General features: G+C 41.8%; 1 protein-coding gene across 1 annotated transcript in view; it reads right to left on the bottom strand.

The window, feature by feature from the left end:
* Positions 1 to 252: 252 nt before the first annotated feature.
* Xrn1 (5'-3' exoribonuclease 1) overlaps positions 253 to 13,377 on the bottom strand; it is a 53,378-nt gene continuing 40,253 nt past the window's right edge. Inside the window, exons 30-43 of the mRNA XM_090323359.1 lie at positions 12,948 to 13,017; positions 11,150 to 11,361; positions 10,557 to 10,648; positions 9,456 to 9,561; positions 7,177 to 7,238; positions 6,175 to 6,255; positions 5,878 to 6,000; positions 5,308 to 5,455; positions 3,782 to 3,957; positions 2,473 to 2,586; positions 2,280 to 2,382; positions 1,694 to 1,732; positions 1,193 to 1,353; positions 253 to 798 (exon numbers count right to left, since the gene is read on the bottom strand). Of these exons, the coding sequence (XP_090179485.1) occupies positions 499 to 798; positions 1,193 to 1,353; positions 1,694 to 1,732; positions 2,280 to 2,382; positions 2,473 to 2,586; positions 3,782 to 3,957; positions 5,308 to 5,455; positions 5,878 to 6,000; positions 6,175 to 6,255; positions 7,177 to 7,238; positions 9,456 to 9,561; positions 10,557 to 10,648; positions 11,150 to 11,361; positions 12,948 to 13,017 (1,787 nt within the window). The 3' untranslated portion in view covers positions 253 to 498. The remainder of the gene's footprint in view (positions 799 to 1,192; positions 1,354 to 1,693; positions 1,733 to 2,279; positions 2,383 to 2,472; positions 2,587 to 3,781; positions 3,958 to 5,307; positions 5,456 to 5,877; positions 6,001 to 6,174; positions 6,256 to 7,176; positions 7,239 to 9,455; positions 9,562 to 10,556; positions 10,649 to 11,149; positions 11,362 to 12,947; positions 13,018 to 13,377) is intronic.

Below are 13,377 nucleotides of genomic sequence, written 5' to 3'. Positions count from 1 at the left end.
TAGAAAGAGAAGTAAAATGCACATTCAGTAGACTTGAGGCCCAATTTTCACACTCCATTTCATTTTCTCTCAATGACGGTGTGAAAACCGTCTATTATTGCTAATAGGATGTCTAGTCTAGTTCCAGAACGCTGCTGCCAAGGAGGCCAGGGGTAGCGGTACATTTCAGCTTCAGCCCACTGATACTGATTTTACTGTAAGGTTTAATTTAGTCTCTCTCTCTCTCTCTCTCTCTCTCTCTCTCTCTCTCTCTCTCTCTCTCTCTCTCTCTCTCTCTCTTTTACAGCTTTATTGAGGTATAAACGACGTACAACAAATTGCACATACTTAAAGTGCACAATTTGATCTATAGTTTTTAAAATAGCATGAAAAGTGCCTGACAACTTAAAAGTACAAATTATTCAGTTTCAACATATCATTTTAAAATAGTACATTTATGAAACAGATATGGACTTATAAAAAGGTGGATGGAAATGAACTGATTCCCAGGTACCAAATTTATTCAGAAGGTTTAGAAATGCCAAAATTGACAGCCAGTTTCCGTGACTTTCTTCGTGCAGAAGAGCTTGGCGTTGACTTCTGGTGAGCCATGCTGGGGCCTTGGGCAGCCATTTCCATTTGCGAAGACACAGGCTGCGCAGGCTGAGAGGCCTTCGGTGAAGCCGACGCACTCTCCTGTGCAATCGCTCTGGCCACCTCAGAGGAACCTGGCTTGCTAGATGGAAGCGAGGTGGCTTGAGAACTCTGGGCTTCCTTATTCTCAAAGTTCTTTTTGTTTGCTACTCTTTTTTTAGTGACCTTTAAGAATAAAAGCATCATTAATTAGCAATCTAGGTTAAGAAAGCTCACGAGAGAAAATGCCATAGGCCATGCTGCACTATCTGCTGGGCAGAGCTGACATGAGACTTCCACTTACAATCTCTAACTCAGACTTACACGTTTACAGAAATATCTGAACACAATAGTTAAGATTCTCTAGAAATTAAACAGTAAAATGTTTTACACTTTTGACTTTCTACTGCTTTCTGTGAGTATAGCTACAGTTACTCTTATTTATTAGTGCACAATCAGCAGAGTCTAGACCAGACGTGTCACCATGACCTTCTAGATTTCTAACTGCCACGGAAAGAAAACTGACTTATTTTAAAAAGTTTGCTGGAGAGTTTTGCTCAGGTTCCTCTCCAAATCTCACCTGCAGAGGTATGAACTGGTTGTGCATGCCGGCGGGTACTCCTCCAGCCCCAGGCATGGTCCCAGAGTAGGAAGTGGGGGGGAAGGGCCTCCCGGGAACGGGCATTGGCGGTCTCCACGGCACTGAGCCAAGAAGGGGAGAGGATGGAGGCATCGTGTTAGCTGTTAAGAACCATACATGTTTTCTTCTTAGTAAAATCAAAGCCCAGAAATCAGGCCTCTTCCTGCTAGCCTTTTCTTGGATCGCCCTACTTTGGGAAAAAGTCTGCACTTGGAATCACTCTTGTTTATATCATTCAGCATTGGGATCCTTTGTTGGGACCCTGAGCTAGCCACGGAAATGAGTTTATCATTATGCTCACCTAAAGAGGCCAGGATTATCAACTACTGATACAGATTGTGGGATATATGCAAATACACTGAACAGAAATCAAAGGGTTTTCTAACTATTTCTTGGGAGAGAAAAGCCTGGACACATAGAGAGAAGTCTTAAGGATCTCACCTGCCCCAAATGCTAAGCTGCTTCCACAGTGATCCCAGCCTATAAAAGAAGCAAACAAGCTCAAGTACTGAGGTCAGATCATGTTCATTTATTCTCTATCCCAGTGGTTGCAAGTTTGAGAATTTTTTGCAGTTACTCATTATTACTATTATTATTTTGTTTTTCCTGATGGCACTGGGGCTTGAACCCAGGGTCGCACACTTGCTAGCAGGCACTAGACTACCCAAAAGCTGAGCCCCTCATGTTGCCCTTTGTCTCCCACCTTGTCTTCTTTCAGGACGGCTGACTGCTAGTTTCTTTTACTGTGCTGGTACAGGAGGTTTGAACTCAGGACTCTTGCTCTTACTGAGTTACACCACTCCCAAGCCTAATCCAAGGACTGTCTTGGTGACTCTCCAGAGGTGGCAAAGGGTATTTCTGGGTGACTTTGATGGGCCTAGCTGCAGGCTTTCTCTCTACAATTTCTTCTTACACGATTAATTGAGTGTGCAGTTTTACTTTTTTATAGCAGTGCTTCTTAAAAGAACTCAATAAAAATAGCAACAAATTAAGTTTTTATGACAGTCATAAAAGCAAGCCATCTTACCAGTAGGTTGGGGAAAAACTGGAGGGATGGTACCAGGTGGAACAGCAGGAGGATAATTTGGAAATATTGGTGGAGGAAAAGGAAAATTCACTCCCAGGGAACCCTACGGAAGTATTCGACAGTTACAACACAATAGCAAGCTCCCTCAACAATTAGTCAAAATGTTCACAGAAAAGTCATGGCGAGGTCATACCAGCTGTTGTAATGCAAAAAGTGCAGCTTTCTCCTTGGCTTCGTTTTCAGAATGGCACTGAGGCCCAAGGACCAGTAACCCATTCGATAACTTTACTTGGCAAACCATCATTGTCTAGAAAGAGAACGTCTATGAAGTTATGTATTTAGGAATTCAGCCTGTTCTCCCAAATCCTGGTTCACACAAATTGGGATAATTTCATCTGAATCTAAACAAAAGACTACTTGGGTTTGGAGGCCAAAAATAATCTTTCTCTTTCTCCTTCACCTTTATCTACCTGTAGAGTTGTGAAGTGACTTACAGTCTTGAAATGTTTTCTATCCTACAGAAATGATTTATCAGCTATTAAAAAGTTCTTCCCTTTCTTAAATCTGTATTTGATTTGTTTAGTTTCCTTGAGTTTGAAACTAGTACCATGCATTTCCTAGGCAGCTCCCCCCCCCCCCCCCCCCCCCGCCCCGGACCTAGGCTAGCACGTGAGTCAGGCTCCAAGCCCTAGAAGACATAAGACATAGTACAATACCGGTTTTCTCAAACAAAAAAAAAAAAAATTTTTTTACTTTTTTTTTGTTGTTGTTGGTCGTGAGACTTAGACTCTGGGTCTAGATGCTATCCCTGAGCTCTTCAGCTCAAGGCTACTACCCTACCACTTGAACCACAGCACCACTTCTGGTTTTCTGGTGATTAGCTGGAGATAAGAGTCTCCTGGTCTTTAGTGCTGGGCTGGCTTTGAACCGAGATCCTCAGATCTCATCCTCCTGAGTAGCTAGGATTACAGGCGTGAGCCACCGAACCCTGCTAAATTTATTTTCTTATTTATATTGGTGCCAGTCCTGGGACTTGAACTCAGCTTTTGTGTTCCAGGCTAATGCTCTACCACTGTGAGCTATAGCACTTTTTGGGGCTTTTTAGTAGTTAACTGGAGATGGATTTTTCCTGCGTGGGCTGGCTTGGAGCTGTGATCCGCACATCTCAGCATCCTGAGTAACACGGCTCACAAGCTTGAGCCACTAGTGCCCACCAGAGACCTTGGGAATGAACCGGGTGCACAATGCATGTTACGTTAAAGTCTTTATTCGACTAGTGAGCTAAACCTGCAGCCCTAGAAAACTTAGTAAGTCCCCCGAACTTCTTTTCTGTCAGCCTATATGAGCTCTAGTGACATATAGATGAAATAGCCAAAGAAGCATCAATCTATGCTTTCCAGGAAATTTTAAAGCCTGATAGTATTTTTCCTAAGCAAAGACTTTCAGTGAAACTTAAGCTCAGTTAAAGAAATTACATAAACGGAACCATGAGGATACTTTACCTGAGGTGTTCTCAGAAAGGAGAAATCTGGTTGTGGCATTCCGACAAGGGAACAAATTCGAGAAAGTTCAGCTACTGGTGTGGATACAGGAGGAATCTGGCCAGACCAACACACACTGTCTACAGATGGAACACTCTGGTAGTCATTAGTGTTGTGAGGCTTGTTTGTGTAAGATGCTACCAGAAAAGAGAAAAGGAGACACACACAAACACACACACACATATACATGTGTATATATATATATATATATATACATACACACACACACACATATACATACATATATCTGTGTTAATGAAATGATACCTCGAGTAAGTTAATCATCGTAGGGGTTTATAATAGAGCAAGCAGGAACTTGCTAAAATGTTTTAAACGTTAAGGTTCTAAAGCAAATGGCAGTTCTTAGTATTGACTGATTCATTAAACTTTCAAATGTGGTTTTAGGTGATTAGGTTGACTAATGAATTAGTATATTAAAGATTTTTAAAATAAAGCCGGGCACTTGCTACTCAGGAGGCTGAGATTCAGACATTTTTCAGTTCAAAGCCAGCCTGGGCAGAAAAGTGCAAAGATAATCCAATTCCAAATAACCAGCAAAGGCAGGGATGAGGTGTGGCTCAAGTGGTAGGGTGCCTGCTGAGCAAGCAAGCCATATGAGTGCAAGGCCCTAAGTTCAAACCCCAGAATCACAAAAAAAAAAAAAAGAAAAAAAAGAAAAAGAAAAAGAAAAAACAAAAAGTTTGCTGAAATTAAGCCTGGAGTGTTGTTTTTATAGATTAGGAAGTTCTGAATAGTCACACTTTATGATCAACCAATTCACTAGGAGAACAAAAGCATACCTCAGTGAAGAATTCATCCAAATTTCTGTTTAGTAGCTTACGCCAAGTGACTCAGTTCTGCAACATGGGCTGAATTCTAAGTCAACGTCTATGTTCTTTGGGTTTTCTTCGCTATATTAAAATTAAGTACAACTTACTCTGTTTTGACAATGATATGATGTTTATTCCATTATCTTTTTTTTTTCTTTTGCCAGTCCTAGGGCTTGAACTCAGGGCCTGGGCTCTGTCCGAGCCTCTCTGTACTCACAGCCAGCACACTATCACTTGAGCCATAGCACTACTACAGCTTTTTCTGTGTATGTGGTCTGATACTCGACCACTTGAGCCACTCCTATGGCCTTTCTTTTCTTATTTTACAATTAGGGTCTTGTCTTTTTTTTTTTTTTTTTTTTTTTTGCCTGGGCTGGCCTGGCTTGCAATCCTCCTATGTACGTTTTCCTGCCTAGCTGGGACCACAGACAACAGTGCTCCCACATCTAGCTTTGGTTGACAGGGGTCTCACTAAGTTTACGCTTGGACTGCCTCCAACCATTACCATCCATCCCTCCATCTCGGCCTCTGGAGTAGCTCGAATGCAAGCCACTATGATTAGCTAAAACCACGAGTTTGTTTTTAAAAAGCACATGGTAAAAAGGAGCAAGTGAACTTGGATCTCTGAAATGGCATTATTAGTATTAGTATTCTTACTTTGTTTAGTTTGGGAAGACAGTCCATATTCATCTTTTTTATTAGAGGAGGTAGCAACTTCGTTGCCAAACTGTTTCAGCTCATTCTTACGATCCACACTGTCTGAGCCATCAATTTTCAAAATTTCTTTAAGCATCCGTGTTCCCTTCTGTTTTGGATGGTCCACACGGAGATGGAAGGATTGGAAAAGAAAAGTTACCTTAAGATTTCCACAGCTTACCAATTTTCCTCTACTTTTAGGTGTTGGGATGAAACCCAGGGCCACACATGTGCGAGGCAAAAATGTGCCTCCACTGTTGAAATGAAGATCTCACGACATTCACACAGAGAAAGGCAAATCAAGATTAAATTAAATATCAAGATTAGATTTTTTTCAAAAATCCACATTTCCAGGCATAGAAATAATACCTTTGTGTTTAACTTTGGGCCTTGTCAGCTAATCACAATATTTAAAGGGTGGGGGGCGGTGGTGTAACAAGAGAAAAGATGGCTAAGCTCCCCGTGGTAGCCTAGCTTTCCTCACAGCAGGGTGACACGAATGCATGAGCAAGAGCACTGTGGCATACAAACCAGAGCGAAAGACTGTGGGGATAAATGCTCTTCGTTTGGAGGCTCTCCGTGGTGAGATGATTGTGCTTCATTTTCTTTAGAGATATTCAAAGATGCTAAGAAGTTCTCCATTCCAGAGCTAGGCTGAAACAGCAAACATTCACATAGGAAGAGGAAAACAGAGGATGTAAGATAGAGCTACAAGTTTTAGGCTAAAAAAATTACCACCCTATCATCCCAGGTATTAATAGACTGGAAAGAGAAAGTAAATGAAGGCCTTTTAATTTATCAGTGATATTTAAGTAATCAGTTGCCAACCTTTTGGGTTTCTGTGACTCCTGAACTTTCGTTTCTCTTCAACAGCTTGATATTTTTACATTTGGTAGGACCTCCAAAAGTCTATAAAAAAGTCAGAATGAACTTTTGAGCCTCAGCACCACTTCCGGCTTTTTTCTAGGTATGTGGTACTGAGGAATCGAACCCGGGTCTTCATGCATGCCAGGCAAGCACTTTAACCACTAGGCCAAACTCCCGGCCCTAGAGTTACTTTAATTGCCTTTTTTTTTTTTTTTTTTGTCAGTCCTGGGGCTTTGGACTCAGGGCCTAGGCTTCAAGGCTGTAATCCTAGCGAATAGTGAATTTGAAACTAATCTGATGCAAGTATAAAAAAGGCTGAGAACTAGAGGAAAAGTCTGAGATTATTTTTATCTCTAATTAATGAGAAAAATATCAGACTAGAAGCATGGCTCAAGGGCTGAGAATGTGGCTTAGTGGTAGAATGCTTGCCTAGCATGCAAGGTCCTAGGTATGATTCCCTAGTACTGCATACACAGAAAAAGCTGGAAATGACCCTGGCTCAAGTGTTAGATGGACAGTGGTGAGTGAAAAAGCTCAGTGAGAGGTCACAGGAGTTCAAGCTCCAGTATTAAATCAAAAGAAAAGGATAAACAAGCTTTTCTTTTCTTTCTTCTTTATTTTCCCCTAACAAAATCAAATGTAAAAAAGATGAGTAATCCTCAAGCCAGGAAGAAAGCCTTCAACAGACAACAGTACCTTACCACATCCTAATAGTATTTTCAGTATAGCTGGGTCTACTATTAAATGGCCAAACTAGATTTTAGGTGCCTCTGGTTTCAAATCCTGGGTTCTAGCTGTGTAACTTACCTTCTGAGTGGCTGTCAGTCTGTACTACACCTGCCCTCCTACTACATACCTTGTTAATTCTTGAAAAATCGGCAAACTTCAACCTGATGTCATTGAGCACCAATTTGTACTTGAAAAAAAAAGTAGCTACTAAAATTTGATTTTAAGAAAGCTTACCTGCTTACTGGACATTTTTTGTGACTGACATTCAACTTTAGGACTCTTACACTCTTCTTTAACTAGAGAAAAGAAAAATTGAGTTTTTGGTAAATGAAAAAGTTTACTTCACAACAATTAATCTGACCAAATATTTAGCATCGCAAACAAAGCTGTAAGCTTGGTTCTAGTGGTGACGCCTGTAATCCTAGCTACTCAGGAGGCTGAGGTCAGAGAATTGCAGCTGGAAGCCAGCCTGGACAGAAAAGTCTGTGAAGATCCTTATTTCCCATCAACCACTCAGAAAAAAAGAAGTGGTGCTGTGGCTCAAGTGGTAGAGCACTAACTTTGGCAAAAAGCTCAGCAACAATGCCCAGGCCCTGAGTTCAAGCCCCAGGTCCAGCACAAAACAAAATAAAACAAAACAAAATCCTCAGCTCTAGTCCCATATTCTACTCCCCAGCCTCATGTAGCCACTGTTGGTGGAAAGACCCAATGACAGCACAGCAAACGACGCTGGACTGCTTTCAAAGCAGTGGTCAAAGAATTGCAACTTGTTCTTTGTGTTAATTCCTGGGATAGCCCACATGCAAAGTGTCTGAGTTTGGTAGGCTTGAACCAGCATGGAAAACATTTCTCCTTCAGGCTACATTTGAAAACAATGAAAGGCAATGAACTTGACAACCGTGTAAGGTGGTAGAGACATCTGGGAAAAAAGTAACTAGAAAGATCTGAAAGCTGAAGAATGATCTAGCCATAGAGGCTTGGAAAAGCTCTCCTATGCTACCTCCCTAAGTACTGAGTCATGGCCTACACAGTACTAGGGTCCTGTCCTAAAACTTACTGACTCCTGGTATTTAAGGAATGCTGAGGTTCCTGTTTTGAAGTAAGATCTTGTTTGAGGTCCTGAGAAAGACCAGATGAAAATCAAGTCTCTCTCATGCCGAATGTCAAACAAAATAACTTGCTTTCTCTCCCGAGAACTCTAATTTTGAATTCGAGTCCAGTTTCAATCAGCACAATGAAGTTACTGTGTGTTCTGTGGTGCTGGGAATTAAATACACTGGCTCCCACGTGCTAGGCAAATGCTCTACCACTGAGCTGTATCACTAATCCTTGCTTTTTTTTTTTTTTGGTGGGTCATGGGGATTGAACTCACCCTGGGTGCTGTCTCTGAGCTCTTTAGCTCAAGGCTACGACCCTACCCTTGAGCCAAGCCCCACTTCCCCTTTTCTAGAGGTTCATTGGAGATAAGAGTCTCAGGTCCTTTTGTGCCTGGGCTGGCTTTGAACCTTGATCCTCATATCTCAGCCTGCTGAGTAGCTAGGGTGACAGGTGTGAGCCGCCTCACCCAGCTTCATCCTTGCTTTTGAGGTAGATCTTCTACATGAGCCCAAGTTGGCTTTATTCGTGATCTTCCTGCCTCTGCCTCTCTGCGTTACGGGGTTGAAGATGTTTGTCAGTCCTGACAAAAAAGTAGCCAAAGTAATTGAGGCTAACCAGCTACTTTACTATGGATTTGATCCATCCATGCCGAATCTGTGTGTCAAAATATACTGAATCTCACCAACATGTAAACCAACATGTGTTAACAAAACAAAACAAGAAAATAAAACAACAAATCAAAAAAATTTTAGCCAGGTGCAGTGGCTCATGGCTGTCATCCTAGCTCCTCAGGAGGCTGAGATCTGAGGATTGTGGTTCAAAGCCAGCCCAGGCATCAAAGTCTATGAGACTCTTATCTCCAATTAACCACTAGAAAATGGGAAGTGGACGCTGTGGCTCCAGGGGTAGGGTGGTAGCCTTGAGCTGAAGATCTCATGGACAGCACACAAGGCGAGTTCAAGCCCCCTGACCCACCAAAAAATAAATAAAGTTCCTAATTTGGATAGGAGTGTTGATCGCACAATTATATGAAAATACAAAAAAAAAAAAAGCACCACAAACAAAACCCAAAAAACTATAGTTTAAAAGAATGAATGCATTTTACAGTAGTGAATTATATCTCAATATGGTTGTTAATTTATTTTTGTGAGGAAGCAAATAGCATATAAACATGCTAACTTAAAACTTACATTTTTGGGGCCGGGAGTTTGGCCTAGTGGTTAAAGTGCTTGCCTAGCATGCATGAAGACCCGGGTTCAATTCCTCGGTACCACATACATAGAAAAAAAAGCCGGAAGTGGTGCTGAGGCTCAAGTGGTAGAGCTCTAGCCTTGAGAAAGTCCAAGGACAGTGCTCAGGCCCTGAGCTCAAGCACAGGACTGGCAAAAAAAAAAAAAAAAAAAAAAAAACCTTACATTTTTGGTGAGGGTCATGTTTTCTTTGCTGATATTTAACATTGTCATTAAATCGGGATTTATGCTGATGAGTTACTTGACTTATTTCTTGAGGTAGAATCGTACCCTAAAAGGTAAAATTTTTACAAATTAGTTAAGCATAATCTTCAAGTTCGAATTACATTTTATTCTTAACTTTTATTATTTTTATAAAAATTACATAGGCTTACTAGAAAAACAAACTTCACATGGAAAAGATGAACAGAATTTAGAAAACTACCCCAAAGTTTCCTTCATTTGTAATACTTAGTACACATCTAGGATTCTCCTAGCAGAGGATCACAATAGCTCAAAAGATATGTACATATGATCATATAGGATGATACTAAACGAAATGAACTATAGCATGTGGAAGTAAGAGGTTTATCTTTGTGATTGTTGTTCTTAATGTACTATGTGAAGTTATTTCTTTTCTCTTTTTTCACCTTATGGTTCAATTCCTCAGTATCACATACATAGAAAAAGCTGGAAGTTGGGCCAGGAGTTTGGCCTAGTGGTTGCCTAGCATGCACGAAGACCTGGGTTTGATTCCTTGGTACCACATATGTAGAAAAAAAAAAAGCTGGAAGTGGTGCTGTGGTTCAATTGGTAGAGCTCTAGCCTTGAGAAAGTCCCAGGACAGTGTTCAGGCCCTAAGCTCAAGCCCAGGACTGGCCCTCCCCCACAAAGTGGCTAAAGTGGTAGAGCTCTAGCTTTGAAGGAAGCCCAAGGACAGTGCTCAGGCCCTGATTTCAAGCCCCAGGACTGGCCAAAAAAAAAAAAAAAAAAAAAAAAAGAATCTCTCAGGGGGATTTTTTGAACTGTTATCCTTAGAGCTGAGCCTCCTGAGTAGCTAGGATTACAGGAGTGAGCTACCGGTGCCCAGACTAGGTTTGCTTTTGCTCTGAGTCTGTACTCTTGGAGGTGTTCTTTCCTCTTGAGCTATAGTCCAGTTCTCTTGTACTTCTTAATCTCTGGAGAGGTATATAAACTTGCTCATTCATATTTAAGAAAACCAAGTGCTAACAGATTATATATTCCAGTGGAAAAACTTAAGTTAACGAGCATCCCTAAGACATGTACCTTCTCTTGAAGACCTGGCTGGAAGTTTTGAATTTTTCCAGATCCTTGTAAGGACTGCCAAATGTTAGAGAATTCATCGTCATCTTTAGCAGCTGCCTAGAAAAGCACAAATAATTTGTTAATGGAACATGACAAGATATTTACACTAAAAATAATTTTTAAAAGGGCTGGGAGTTTGGCCTAGTGGTAGAATGCTTGCCTAGCATGCACGAAGACCCAGGTTTGATTCCTTGGTACCACATACATAGAAAAGCTGGAAGTGGTGTTGTGGCTTGAGTGGTAGAGCACTAGCCTTGAGGAAAGCTCAAGGTCAGTGCTCAGGCCCTGAGTTCAAACCCCAGGACTGCCCTGTTCCACCTCCCCCCCCCCAATGTCTCAAGGACTTTCCTTCTTAGACTGGCTTTGAACTGTGATTCTTAGATCTCAGCCTTCTGAGTGAGTAGCTAGAATTACAGGCATGAGCCACTTGCACTCTGCTGAATCAAAACTTTGTAATCAAAATGAAGAAGGAAGTCAAATTAGGTTTCCATTTAGAAAGCCTCCAATGATTTGTGACTTGTAAAGAGAGTAGGGAGAAATTAAGACTGAGAGACTTACTTGAGTAGGAACAAAAAGTGACTGAGGAGAATGGTTGAGGCCTCCCAAATGCCCAGATGAAACTGATGAATTTGAGCTACCCGGATTCACAGCTGGCTGAGGTTTCACAATAGCTGTCAACTTCTGGTTTCCAGTTTCAGAGCGATTCCCATGAGAAAGGTTCACCAAGGCACTTGTTGGCAGCCGGTAACCTCTACCAGGTGAGCATCTAAAAGTTACAGTCAGAGGGAAATAATGTTAAATGTGCCAGGGAGAAGGTAAGCAATTCTGGGATGGAAACACCCTCATCAGAACAGATACATACTTGACACTCTATCTCACAAAAACAACAACAACAACAACAACAACAACAAAAAACAACCAACTACCATCAACAACGAATGTGGAAGTTAAAAGGTGAAAGTTACTGGTAATCAAACATTCTGATGAAAAGTGATAGCCGGGAAGGTCTGGATTCCTTGGTTGTACTTGAAGGGCACAGCCAGGAAGGGCTCTGGGTGCCACATGTATTCCAGGCACAGCAGTCTCAGCACCCTGAGGACCACTTGGAGAATGACTGAAAGCAGGATTCCATACAAGAAAGCTAAGAGAGTAATTCTGTTGGTGGTGTTGGCAGTCATAGGGTTTGAACTTGGGGCCTGGGCACTGTAGCTGGGCTGTTTTTGCTCGAGGCTAGCACACACTCTACCACTTTGAGCCACAGCATCACTTCCAGTTTCCTGGTGATTAACTGGAGGTAAGAGTCTCATGGACTTTCCTGCCTGAGATGGCTTTGAACCACGATCCTCAATTCTCAGCCTACTGAGCTGCTAAGATGATAGGTGTGAGCCACCAGCACCTAGCTAAAAGAATAATTTTAAACTGCAATTGCCTATCAACAAATACAGAGGAGAAAAAGAAACTGAGTTAGATTTACTTCAGGTTTCCAGATTAAATTTAGAAGGGAGGAAGGAAATGGGAAATACATCTAAGGAATACATGTGTCTTCGTTGTAGATGAAGATACTGAAAGGTAGTGAAAAATAATTGTTTTTCAGCTTATGTTGCCCAACACAAAGCTTGACAGCTTATACTTTGAAACACACCATGGTACCCTTCTCAATCTATCATGATCCTCGTATTCCCTAAAAACGAGCTCAGATCAGACCCACTTTAAATAAACAGTCCACCCCTCCTCCTGTAAACCTGCTGACCTCCAGGGTCTTGCTCTTTCCCTTCCTTGAAATACTGGGTTCTGAATCAGGGTCCTATACTTGTTGGGTAAGTGCTCAACCACTTGAGCCACCCCCAAGCCCTCCTTCTTTCCCTTCATAGTAAAGGAATCCTTTCCTGTCTCCATTACTAAGTTTGCCATTCACTTCTCAAGCCACTCTAACCTTCCTTGGCCACTTGCAACTCAGCTAAAATACATAATGGTGACCACATATCATGGGATTCAAAGGACATTTCTACCAGTGCAGGTATCTCCGTCCTCCCTGCCCTCCGTCCCACATGGCTCACTCGAGCCTGTCTTTCTGAGCAGTCTTCTCTCTTGTTCCTCTTCTCCCGGTTCATATTTCTCCTTCCCTGTACTTGTCACATTTTAACTAAATGACTGACAGTTGTAGTCAGTTGCTTAATTTTATCTCATGAAACTGAACATTCCATGAGGGCAGAAAGCACGTCTTTCTATTGTCTATTATCCTAGGAGCGATGAACTCAAACTGTAGATAAATGAATTTACAAGTGATGCAAAGTCCAAGGTCACTTGGACATATTCACAAAGAAGGGCTGTAACCTGAAATACAAACCTTACCTTATTGTTAAACCTCCATGAAATTCTTCATCAAATAATACTTCAAACAGTATATCAGCTTCTCTATTAGCTGTTGGCGACAGGCACAGAGAGAGATGGATCAAGTATTAGCAGCAAGGTTTTAGAGTGCATGGGGTGTTTATTTTCTGCATATGAGCAAGCATGGTGGTGGTTGCCTGTCATCCCAGCACTTGGAAACCAAAGTAGGAGGGTCAGGGATTCAGGTCAATTTGCAGCAGAGCAAGACCCTATTTCAAACCTTCCTCATCACCATGAAGAATGACAGCAGCCCAATCAGTATCATGTAAGTTAGGAAACACGAGTACCTGGGCCGGGAGCGTGGCCTAGTGGTGGAGAGCTCACCTCGCATGCACAAAGCCCTGGGTTTGATTCCTCAGTACCACATACACAGAAAAAGCCACAAGTGGTG

This window comes from Megascapheus bottae, chromosome 32 (assembly GCF_031878675.1).
Source record: "Megascapheus bottae isolate mThoBot1 chromosome 32, mThoBot2.hap1, whole genome shotgun sequence".
In the NCBI taxonomy this organism is placed as follows: Eukaryota; Metazoa; Chordata; class Mammalia; order Rodentia; family Geomyidae; genus Megascapheus; species Megascapheus bottae.
This window is presented reverse-complemented; position numbering and strand designations above follow the sequence as displayed.